General features: G+C 36.6%; 2 protein-coding genes across 2 annotated transcripts in view; both read right to left on the minus strand.

The window, feature by feature from the left end:
• LOC145674380 (ly6/PLAUR domain-containing protein 6B-like) overlaps nt 1-12,761 on the minus strand; it is a 168,091-nt gene that overhangs the window by 78,385 nt on the left and 76,945 nt on the right. The window lies entirely within an intron of this gene.
• On the minus strand, nt 7,310-7,744 carry LOC145673995 (uncharacterized). The gene has a single exon (XM_081743821.1). The coding sequence runs from the start codon at nt 7,742-7,744 to the stop codon at nt 7,310-7,312; it is 435 nt and encodes a 144-aa protein (XP_081599947.1).

Consider the following 12,761-nt stretch of genomic DNA (forward strand, 5'->3'; position numbering starts at 1 on the left):
TTTATACTTATTCTGTTTTAGAATTTTATCGTTAATTTTAGTGAACGCGAAATCCGTATTTCCTCCTCCTCCTCTCTACACGTCTTTCTTTTATACTGTCATTAATTTTAGCGACCACAAATTCAATGCTATCTTCTTTACAACTTAACGAAAAGATGCTATTGACTTTCCCCGGAAAACCATTCCTACATGTGTCTTATTCATATGCCCCCCCCCCCCTTAACGTGTGAATGAGGGAGGGAAGACATTTTAAACTAAAAGATTTCATCTCTTTTTCTTACGTGATACAGCGTTCATCTTTAGTGCACGGGAAGTCACAGATTGGAATCCTGTCACGATATGGAATCAACACTAGGAAAACTATGGAATCGATACTAATATTATTTATTTTATATTATTTTTACGTGTAAGAATACCACCCCCGGGAGCCCACAACTTTTTACCCCTTAGATGTCATGTTACTGATTTCAAAGTGTCTTTATTGAATACAACACCTTCGAAAACTATAGAATCGATACTAATATTGTTTATTTTGTGTTTGAATATCACCCCCCGGGAGCTCAACACTTTTTTACCCTTTAGATGTCACGTTACTGATTTCAAAGTGTCTTTATTGAATACAACACCTTCGAAAACTATGGAATCGAAACTAATACTGTTTATTTTAAATTATTTTACGTGTATGAATATCACCCCCGTGAGCTCACCACTTTTTTACCCCTTAGATGTCATGTTACTATTTTCAAAGTGTCTTTATTGAATACAACACCTTCGAAAACTATGGAATCGGTACTAATATTGTTTATTTTAAAATATTTTACATGTATGAATATTACCACCCAGGGAGACCCCGTGAGCTCACCACTTTTTTTTACCCCTTAGATGTCATATTACTATTTTCAAAGTGTCTTTATTGAATACAGCACCTTCGAAAACTATGGAGTCGGTACTAATATTGTTTATTTTAAAATATTTTACGTGTATGAATATTACCCCAGGGAGCCCCTCGACAAGTGAACTTTATGTTACATAATATTATTACATGAGTACTGTACTTTGATCTAAGGGGACTCGGTGAATCAATGGTAAAGTGTTCACTTGTGATGCGATAGGGGACCTTGGTGATTTAGTGTCCACGTCTCATATAGCCTCGCTGCTGAAAGGGACGCTATGACAATATAGATGAAAGTATTTTACAAGTACTTATTGTCTTTTCGAGTGCAAAATAATACGCGTTCAATACTACACAGAGGCTTGTAGTGTTTGAGCCCCGTCGCCCAAAGCTTGGACCTCTCCCAACAAAAAATTTCTTAATGCACGCCTGTGTACATAGCTAGTATACGAATTCTATGACGGGAATCTGAGCATTTTAGAAGAAATGATGATAATAATAGGGAATATTTTAACTACTTTCGTCCTTTTAAAGTAATATCACATACAGCTTAGACTATAATATGGAGAAAACTGTATAAAGTTCAACTTCCTAGATCAACTTAAAGAAATGGAGAAATGTTCTCTTATTTGAGAATAGACAATTGTTTTAACTTGAAGATTTGTGCCCCATGATGAAATCGTGGGTGCTGTGGCTCAGTGGTAAAGCGTTCACCTTCTGTGATTGGGGTCCCTGGTTCGATCCTAACTCTTGCCGTGTGAACTTTGTGGTGCATATAGCCTCGCTGCTGAACGGAGCGTTAAACTCAAAAATCAATCAACATCATGTGTACATATGTAACGGCATCCGAGATGTATAAGCAACACTAGTTTTGTCAAGTTTTAGATCTCAAACACTGTTTTAATATTACCTAAAACACACACACACATACATATCTTCGCTTCGTGTTGTCTGAAACCATGACCTAAGATAATGTTGACGCGACAGCTGTAGAACAACATTGAAATACAAAACATGTTCTGTTATCTTATTTTTCTGCTCTTTCCAAGTAGATAGTGCAGATACAGAAACTCTCTCAGTTCGTTGACTTATGTATGTGTTTTTAACGTTAGATTTCACTCTTATTAACATTAGAAAATTATGAAATTAACTTCAGTGCCTCAGCGGTAGAGTGTTCATCTCTGATGCATGAGGTCCCGTGTTCAAATCACGTCTTTTTTTTGTATATACTTGTCATTAATTTTAGTGACCACAAATCCCCTGCTTCCTTTACAACTTAAAGAAAAAAATGCTATTGACTGTCCCCGGAAAACCGTCCTTATCATTTCATTTTTACGTTCCAGAGGGCACGGTGGCTCAGTGCTTGGGTCCCTGATTCGATCCCAGTTCGTGCCCTATGAACTTTGTGGTGGACAAACATCATATGCGTGGATTTCCTTTCGGAGTTCACCAGTTTCCTTCCACTTTCTTTATTACATCATTTCATTCATTTTTTCATATCACCTCTCCTTCATTAGCCTAGTAGACGTAACCGTAGGACGTAAAACTCGGTGGACAAACACCGTGTACGTGAATTTAATGCAACATTTCATTCATTCATTTCTCATTACCATCGCCCCGGCTGGAGCTCATGTGATTCGGATTCCACGTTAATCAGTAGGTCCACGTCTCATATAGCCTCGCTGCTGAAAGGGACGCTGAACTAAAATCAACTCAACTCATCACCATCGCATCCATTAGCATAGCCGACATAGAAAGACAGACAGACCTTGTTGGCTTTATTGTTGGACGTAAAACTCTTCATTGTTTAAAAGATTTCATTTACAGACAGAAAAACAGACGTATACATCATATTATCAAAATTAAAATACCAAGTCTACAGACACTTCTTGCGTCAATTGCAATGCGAGCCAGAAAACATTCAAGAATTCCATCTTATCATTTTTCTTAGAAGTTCACTTGAAAGAGACTAGCAAAACAGACATTCACATATATGTCGTCAACTGCTATCTAATTGCAATGTGCGTCAGAAACATTCAAAAATTTCATCTTATCTTTTTTTTCTCAGAAATCAACGTTCAGTATAATACAAACTCACTTTCTCTATTGAACCCGGAAACGCGAAGTAAATACATTGTCTGAAGTACATTTATAGTTAAATGAAATCCTAACATATTGTTTTATTCTTTCAGGAATAATCATAGACCGTAATATTTTTAATAATATATTTTTTTACTTACCTATTTTAATAAAATCGTCTGATGATAACACTTATTCTCAGCTTTAGGCATCCAACGGCTCAACCACGTACAAAGACACACACACACACACTCACTCACTATTACAAATATGAAGTGAAAGTTTTACGTGAAAGAGGATCGACACACACTTTACTCTTCTAACTCTGAATCACAAATGTTCTCTGTATACACATACACACACACACACACACACACACACACACACACACACACACACACACACACACACACACACACACACGTGTTTGTCTTAGAGAAACATGTTTCAACAAGTTCGATCATGCCTACCATAATCGAAAACATATCTCGTTACGATTTCAATACATAAGATAATATCTCTCACATCAAGACTTGAGAAAGTCATGTTTCATTTTGTTTACACAGGTATCTATATGGGACTGTATTTCAATTCTAAATTTCGTTAACGTAGTTTTTTCTGCTATGGGAATATATTATATTGCAATTTCTCGTCACGACTTAGCAGCAAATTCATTTGGCATAATCTGATCTTTAATTTCTCTACATAAGTGATTTTAATTACTTGTCATAACAGACAACATGTGAATATTCATATAACACATTTCACATTCTACAATATGATATGCTATGAGAAGCTAGCGTTATTAGAATCCATTCGCAGGAGGTCTGGGAGGGATGTATAGGTATGTGATTCGTTATGGGACTCATATATGGTTTCTTTTCTCATGTCTTTAAAAAAATTTGTGAAATACAATATTTATCTTAGCAACTAAGTCAATTTCGTGAGAAGCTTTAATCATTTGACTATCACGTCTTCTACAGACACTTTGTGGGAATAGGACCAAGGGAGCTAAGCAACACGATTTTGCATGGGTATGTGTTTCGTTCTGAGACTCATATAATGTGTCTCATCTCACGCTTTTAAAAAAAAAAAATCATGACATATAATATTTACCTTAACAACTAAGACCAATTTCATACAATCTCCTGAGAAGCTTCGTTCATTTGAATAGCATGCTTTCAGTTCATATTCTCCAGACATCTCGTGGGAATAGGATCAAGGGGCTTAATCGCTTATGCTCTTTGAAGACAAAAATCAATCATTCAATCAACTGGGAAGCTTCTATCATGATAACTGATAGGACTCTGATCCGTCCACCAGTATGAGCATCCAAGACTATGAAGGCCAAGAGCATCTAGCTATTCAATACATAACGAAAAGCAAAAATCAATCAATCAATTGGAAAACTTCGATCATGATAACTGATAGGACTATCAATTGGGGAGCTTCGATCATGATAACTTCTGTGCTATCCGTAAAAGGCTATGAACATAGCAACTAAAGGCTTGTCGAAACTTGCCTCCCAATTCCAGGGGCTATGAACCTAGCAACTAAAGAGGAGTAGGGGTGACGGAGGTTCAAATAAACCAAAATTTTCCCACGCGTTTCTGTGCTAGCCGTAAAAGACTATGAACATAGCAACTAAAGGCTTGTCGAAACTTGACTCCGACATATTCGGCTTTCCAGGAGAAGCAGGGGTGGCGGGGGTTCAAATAACTAAACAATATAAGATGAGGAGACGAAAAAAGGCATGTTTTATCTTGTTTTTTACATCTGGTAGGCGTCCAAGAGTATACTTCCTTATTCTAGCATAGCAACACACTGGTTTAGGCCAGTTTAGGGCCAAAATTAGGCCAAAATTTTCCCACGCTTATGAAGGCCCTCTATTCTACTATCATGTATCTGAGGCGGGAAAATCTCGATAAAGTGATTTATTAAAATATCCTTTTTTAAAACCTTTTTACCCGTTTGAATACAACTTGGGGCTCCGCAGAAATCTGAAATATATCTGTAGAATACTAAGGAGTACACTAAATGTATGTGCAAAATATCAATCTTCTAGGTGCAAAAGTAAGCTCGCCAAAAAATAATATGCCCACAGTACCATAAATTCCCGTTTAAAACAAAATCTCAGGTAAAAATTTCCTGAGACATCCTTATTTATACTAGCATTATGGTTCGTACCTCATTCTCTTCAGAATAGAACAGCCTTTGAAACGGTACAATTCGCATGTTTCCGTCGAGTATCTGAGCGGGAAAATCGAGAAAAATGGAATTTTTGTCATAGGTGAAAAAGTAAGTAACTCAAAAAATAGTAAAAATAGGCCTAACAAAAAATTCTTTAGTTTTAAGTTATGACGTATCACACCCTATGTTTCGACCCAGAAAGGCGTAAAACCATACGTAACGTGTTCTAGAACGCTTCCACTCTAGAAAGAAAGCTTTATTAGTACTTTTTAAATCGAATAATGAAAGTACAACCCTAACGTATAAAGATATACGATATACATATAAGGGTTAATGCCGTGCTACTGTTTTTAACCTTCAATTTATTTCCTGCTCAATAGTAGGCATACCCGTGTTTTGTCAATATTTACTTCAATATCACGAAATCGGGGCTTTTGGCCCGATACTCTAACCAAAACATCACAATTACGTGACCATGTGTGACTTTTAGTAGATACTCTACTATTGGTATGTGCAGGACAAGGGCGCCGTTTTCTGTGCAACTTTGGAGGGCCCTATGAAAGATATGCATTAGTAGAAAGGAAAAATGAATGACCATGTACTGTAGAAATAGGAGAACCTGCTTCAACTTAGCAATTTGGCCCCCCTCGTTAGAGGGCCATTTCAACTTTGGGGGTCCCAGACCACTAAACCCCCCCGGATCGGCGCCGTTGGTGCAGGAGTAACAACTTATGCGAGCTAAATGATTTTTTTCTAAATAATCAACCTTCACCTAATAAGAATATTAAGTATTATTATTATTATTATTATTATTATTATTATTATTATTATTATTATTATTATTAATAATAATAATAATAATAATAATAATAATAATAATAATAATAATAACAGCGGTTCGGAGTTCACGCATGCATCGGATATATTTAATGAGAACAAAGCAGCCAGCACCATTTTTGATTTAAAGATGAAATTATTTTCGAAATCATACGTACTTATATGTAAATTGGTAGCATGAGGCACTTGCATGCACTCGTCACGAATTACTAGTGTGTTGATTTTTGTCAAGTGATTTTTTTTTCAGTCATTGGAAATGAATCACAAGCAAGTGAGATCCCTTTCAGCATGCAGTATGTACTGTAGTTAACCTAAATATTTGTTTACTCCTTTGTGGATTTGTGCAGGAAACGAGTTCCTTCTGAGAATCCCTTATGTCTTTGTCTCTTTTCTTGTTGCTATTTTTGTTTTGCTAACGGTACTGTTTCTTAATAACTACATACTTCCACTACCTAATACAATAATATCGTATTTTAATATACACTTACCTCCGTTTTTCGTAGCAGTTCTCTCCAGCACTAGACAAACGAACACACACAATAACAAGTCAGAATTCGCTCCATAACAACACGAGCATGCGCAGTAAGTGCTGGAGACTAGCTTCAAACAAAATACGACAGGTGGCGCTCACATCAAGAAGAAATGCATCAGTACCGATGCAAATATCTGCATCAATCGAGTAATCTTAAACTACAATGCATTTATGTGTCTCAAATGACCCATTTTTTATTTTCGATCGTTCTCTCAGGTTGAAAATGCTGCGCATCAGTGACAAAAACGATATTTAATGAACAGTGATTTAACACGTTGACTGCCGCGTCGGGCACGTGTGCCCGATTCTAAGAAATCCCTACCCGCCGCGTCGGTCACTGGTGACCGACAAAACAATGGTTTCTTTATTTATTTCAACAATAGAACTGAATTACTGCACAAACTTTAAATTTGCTTCTGAGTACACACAATGGATTGTAGAAGAAAGTGCACTACTAAACTTTTCCCCCAATTACTATTTTTGCTTTCAAGAACACAATAAATTTCGGAGCGAGATATTTATATTTTCCATACATTATTCAATATACAAATATTGTTTTACATATTGTATTACATATTTGAAGCAATATTGTGTTACATAGTGCTTACATAAAATAGAAATAACATATATAATGCTTACATAAAATATAAATAATATTTTTATGTGAAATTCGTAGAAAATGTTACATACAGTAAATTGTTTAGTATCAAATTTTGTTTTATATATTGCAAATTGTCTCTTACATTATGAATGTTTGTAAACTTAACATAAACATTTATTTACATGGAAAGATCTCTGTGACATTTGTTGAAGCACTTCAAACAAAGCGTTGGTTCACCTTCACATCCTGTGCAGTAGGTAACTACTTTCTTCGTTCGATTTGCTGCCAAATTCCTTGACATCACTGTAGTATTCTCTTTGTAACAGTTTTTACAGTATTTTCTTGTTTGTTTTGCTTTTCCTTGTCGTCTTCTTAATTCGTGTCGAAATCTTCTGGGCCTGCACATTGGAATTGTTTTTTGTGCTGGTTGTATGTTTTGAGTGACCAGGTAACGGATTACTGATTTTCTGAATTCCACAACTTTTATATTATCTCCAGTAACTTCTTTGTACAAAATCAGGGCATTCACCATTGATGTAGAAAGTAGTAACTCGAAGGCCAGCTTGCGGTACCATTTCAAAGCTTTTCTTAGAGGAGATGAATACGCCGCCATTTGATCTCACATATCTACAGACGATTTTGCTTTGTTATATTCCACTATCATCTTAGGCTTCTCGATTTGTCCGCATCTGCGCTGCACATTTACAACTTCATCTGAATGTTTGGTCGACAGAACTAGAACGTTTCTTTTATCATTCCATTTTAACACCGTTATTCCTCTTTCATTTTGTTTAGCTACAACTTCATTTCTTTTGAGATTCTTGTTTACAACATCTTGAGGATTGCCCTTTCTGTTTGAACGCAGCGTCCCAATCAAATGAGTATCGGCATCTAAAAGTTTGATTGCTAATTCAATACTTGTATACCAATTGTCCGTGCAAACTGTTCTTCCGGTGTGCAAAAGGGGTTCACAAAGAGACATAACAATAGATGTAAGAGTTGTTCTCGTGTGTTCCAAGTTTTTACCAGCATATACTAAAAGTCTATATGTATAACCAGATCCACAACACAATTTAAACACTTTAATACCATATTTGTGTCTCTTTTGTTTGATATATTGCCGCATAATAAGTCTCCCTCGGAATGGTACAAGAATCTCATCCACACAAACTATTTCAGATGGTGTGTAAGCTTTCTGAAAATTGTCAACTAACAAATCAATCAGGCCCTGAACTTTATGAAGCCGGTTTCCTGGAGGACATGCATTGTTGTCAGCAAAGTGGATCATACGAAGAAGCATTTCGAATCTGTTCCTTGACATGATAGAAGGCGCGAAAGTGTGTCTGAACATGTCTTCCTGGCTCCAATAATCTGATAACGATGGCATTTTCACTATTCCCATATACGCAACTAGACCTAGAAATTTTCTGATTTCATTTTTGTCAGTCGGTACCCAATCGTGTAATCTTGACGACGGTCCTACATCATAAACACTTGTTAACACTTGAGTGGCATACACATTAGTCTGATCAACTATCAAATTTATCACCTTATCATCCACCATGCAAGAGAAAAACTCACCAGGTTCACTCTGTGCTAAAGCTGCAGCAAAAGTTGGGTTCACACCTTCGTTTTCCATAAATTGTATTACTTGCGCTTGGCATCCCGTAGGTTGTGTCCATTGCTGGTACGTACCAGGTCTTACTTTCTTACTTCGTTGATGATAACGTGGAAGATTATGTGCTATTGGCGTTGAAGATATACAACTGTTGGACGATATACTGCGTACATTTTCTCCTTGAGACGTAGAGGCAGAGGAGAGAAGATCACATCCATCCGGAGGAGAAATATGTACTTTCATCTTTACGTTACCACTTATATTACCACTTTCAGCTTCGCTGTCACTTGATGTACACCAAGAATTCTCATCCGAAACACTTTGTATATAATCTGAATCATCGTCGGAAGATATATCGAAGTTCTCATCAGACATGTCCTCATAAAGTGTGTTTTCAATTTTTGATGGTGATACAAACAATTTACGTGGTTTCAGAGTGCTTTTACGTTTAGACATATTGCAGTTTTATATACAACGCACTATAATTCCAACAAACGAAAAGAGGTTTATTCGTATCAACAATGAGTTCTTGATGAAACAGACAAAACTAATACTTCAATATTTTCTACATACCAGGCTAGAGTAATAGCATAAAACAAAAAAATCACCAGAACCCGTGAGGTGTTGAAGAGAATAATAAAGATGCAAATCGGGACGGTGACCGACAGGCTGCCCGACGCGGCGCAGGCAAAGGAATTTTAAGTTCTACGCCGCGTCGGGCACGCGTGACCGACAATCAAAAAAAAAAATTTTTTTCTTCGAAACGGTCACTCTACGTGGTGAACAAATAAGATAATAAATAAACGTTTTAGAAGGAATGGGAACTTATGGTAATAATGGCCTGAATGGAAAAATTCCATCGGAAAGCTTGGCAGTCAACGTGTTAATGAACAAAATGGAAGTAATTTAGAATAGCATTTCAAATCAAAAGAGAGACTCTAAATAACAGGTCTACGTGTTTCTCCAGGTGGTTAGAGACAATACTTATTCTCACTCACACCACAACATTTACTTGTGGGAGACCGTATTCTACCAGACATTTACAATTCCAGAGCAGCTGAAAGAAAGACATGAGAATATTACACTGAGCACATACCTTGTCAGACTTCCTGTGGAGAATGAAGTGCACATGAGATTTGTGAGATAAACTTTTAATGAAGTGTAATAACACACACATCAACACTATACACTGTGACTTTGAAAAAAAATTAAATTTTGAAATTTTCAAAATTGTTTCGCCGAAATGTTTGATTTTAAACTATGATCTTATTTGTTTGTATTAAATGTTCGTGCAGGTTTTATCGCATCTTCAATGGTTCTCCTCTTCTCCTGGATGTCCTCCTGGTCATCTTCTTGCTGCTCCCGATGGCTCTGATCTCTTCCCTTTTTAGCAGAACGTAGGTCACGTTTTCTTCCACATTGAACATGACAATACTCTGCTTTCCTCCTGGTTTGTCTCCAGTCGAATATTCAGAGAATAATTAACAATCTCTGGATGTTGTGTCTGCAGTGGATCTTGGCACAGGTTGTTTCACCTAACCTAACGCGATCCAGCCTGTTAGGTGGCTATTGGTCGACTATCTAACTTCATCACCCTTATAGATAAAGGGAAGATGACACTATCGGGTTAGCTTAGCAGATTATAATATCCTGCTCATAAAAAAAATAATGTTCGTACACCACTGTACTGTACTAAAAGCACACAGTTGCGAAGTTCGTCGCGCAGGATTATGAACAAGGGATACTATATATACACATTTCACGATGAATATCTGAACTATGATACATATTGAATATATATATATATATACTTAATACTTTAATTTTTTACAAAATGTTTACGTACATAACTCATATCATGAGCTTAAATGTTCGTGGCTAACACTGGTAGTATCACAGAGTCACAAGTTTCTCTGTACGTCCAGAGTCGAATTCTCTATACGAGCACACGAAGAGTGATACCTCTCTTCCGATCACCAGACACGAATTGCCCTTCTTCCCCCTGCCTCCTTGGTTTTGTCAAAACCAACTTCCACACAAAAAACTGGGCTCGCATCACAGCTTTTGCGAGTCTTATGACGGAGTGAAGTAGGGAAGAAAAGGGGTTGCCTACAGAGGTCATTGTCCCCTCTGACCTGAATTCACACTTTCACTGTTTCTAATGTACATCATTTAACATTGATAATAGATACTCGCAAACTGATGTATCCACAGTCTAGCTGAAATGTCCAGCTTTAAAATGATGCATAACATTACACTAATCATGTTCTTATTAAAATGTATTTCACGTTTTTCTCACTAAAATTGTTTAATTTTCAGCTGAGAGCACACGCTGCTCTCATGCAGACCTGATGGTCCTGACACCTAGCGGGATTTCTCCGCGACCACCCACCTGTGTGAGGGGTTGCTATGTGAAGTTGTCATATATTCATTGTTTTTGTTGAATTAAAGTGTTTGTCACCATACCACACACGAGAATTAACAACTATATACAATCAGACAGCTTATTTGCAAGTGTGGCATGCTGTCATATCTTAAAAACATAGAAATTTTACATTTTCTCACATGTTGGTGCAGTTTTTCCCCTCAGGACGTCGACTGCTAAGATACACGATGTTTATGCTATTACATCTATCATGCATTCCTTCCATGAAGTACTGCCGGACTTGCCGTTCTGTACTGAAATAAGCCTTTTTGATACGACACAAAAATAACAGAATACAGCGACTAACCTAAGTTATATTCTACACTAACGAAATACCAAGAAAATCTTTACAATATTGAAAGAATTACTTGTGGAAGTAAAATTATCTACAGGGGTGAAGGATTCTACATGGAATGCTCCGTTCCTCGGTTTTTCTCTGGTGAGGTGAGGGGAGCTGCGAAATTCGAGGTTGGATTCTAGCTGGCCGAATTTCCGTTGGAAGTGACGCTAGCTGCTCAAAAAGTGTTACTTCTGGTTAACTTCTAAAATTATCACACCTCTTTGTAATCGAAGTTTCGCATGTACTTACGAACTCCAGCAAGCGAACTTAAACAATGGCTGCACCCGACTTGGAGACTACATGTCACATCGTCTCTGACCATAGTAATTTTCCCATGTGTATCTATCGCAGGTTTATGCACCCTGAAAATTCATCTATATTCTCTTCTTTCTGAAAATTCTAGTTAGCAACCCTGGACCAGCTGTACTTAAATCTTGGGTGTTCTTTTCCTTGAGACAAAGAATCTCCCAACTTTTCTTTTTCTTTTCTCTCTGTGCTGTGTTCATGCGATGTACTGTCAAACTTCCTAAGATTTCCAAAGCATTGCTTTCTGCACATATTATTCTCAATCGAGGTGTTTAATTCAACTTCTATCTTGATTTAATCCTTACCCTTGACATTTATATAACACACATAATAATAATAATAATAATAACAATAATAATAATAATAATAATAATAATAAAAACACAAAAATGAAATAAACTATACACAATTACTTCAACAACTAATCCTTTACTTATTCTATCTTAAATGCAAATTAATATACGGAAAGTATAATGTAAATTTTAGGCAAAAATAATTATATGCATATCACGATTTTAATATATTTACATAAGCTAATGTATGCACGTTACAACACGAAATGGGCAAATTAAAGATTTGCCCAAATTTTCTGTACATTTTACAATCTATGGATCCGTATAGTGAAACAAGTGTACCTCTCCGCGAAATAGTCCATCCGCCTCCACATACCGTGCCGCTTACAACATCAAGAACTACCGGTAAATACAATCACTTTCTGAGCTTTTACTATTCCCCATAAACTGGCTTTCAATCACTCTTCCTCATAAACTTAAATAAATTCTCCAATTGACCCGGTAAATTTCCTAAAATTGGTCCGGCGATACAGCAGTTAACCCGACAATATATTCTAAATGTAAAAAAAAAAGACTAACAAATTACCAAATAGAAGGATCTTGTCTAAACTGATCATGACAGTATCAGACAACTATGTAATAAATTGA

Source organism: Thermobia domestica, chromosome 17 (genome assembly GCF_964235325.1).
Source record: "Thermobia domestica chromosome 17, izTheDome1.hap1.1, whole genome shotgun sequence".
Lineage (NCBI taxonomy): Eukaryota > Metazoa > Arthropoda > Insecta > Zygentoma > Lepismatidae > Thermobia > Thermobia domestica.

Bases quoted from the DNA above. Each gene is read 5' to 3' on its own strand.
- LOC145673995 (XM_081743821.1), bottom strand. From the start codon at position 7,744: ATGGCGGCGTATTCATCTCCTCTAAGAAAAGCTTTGAAATGGTACCGC.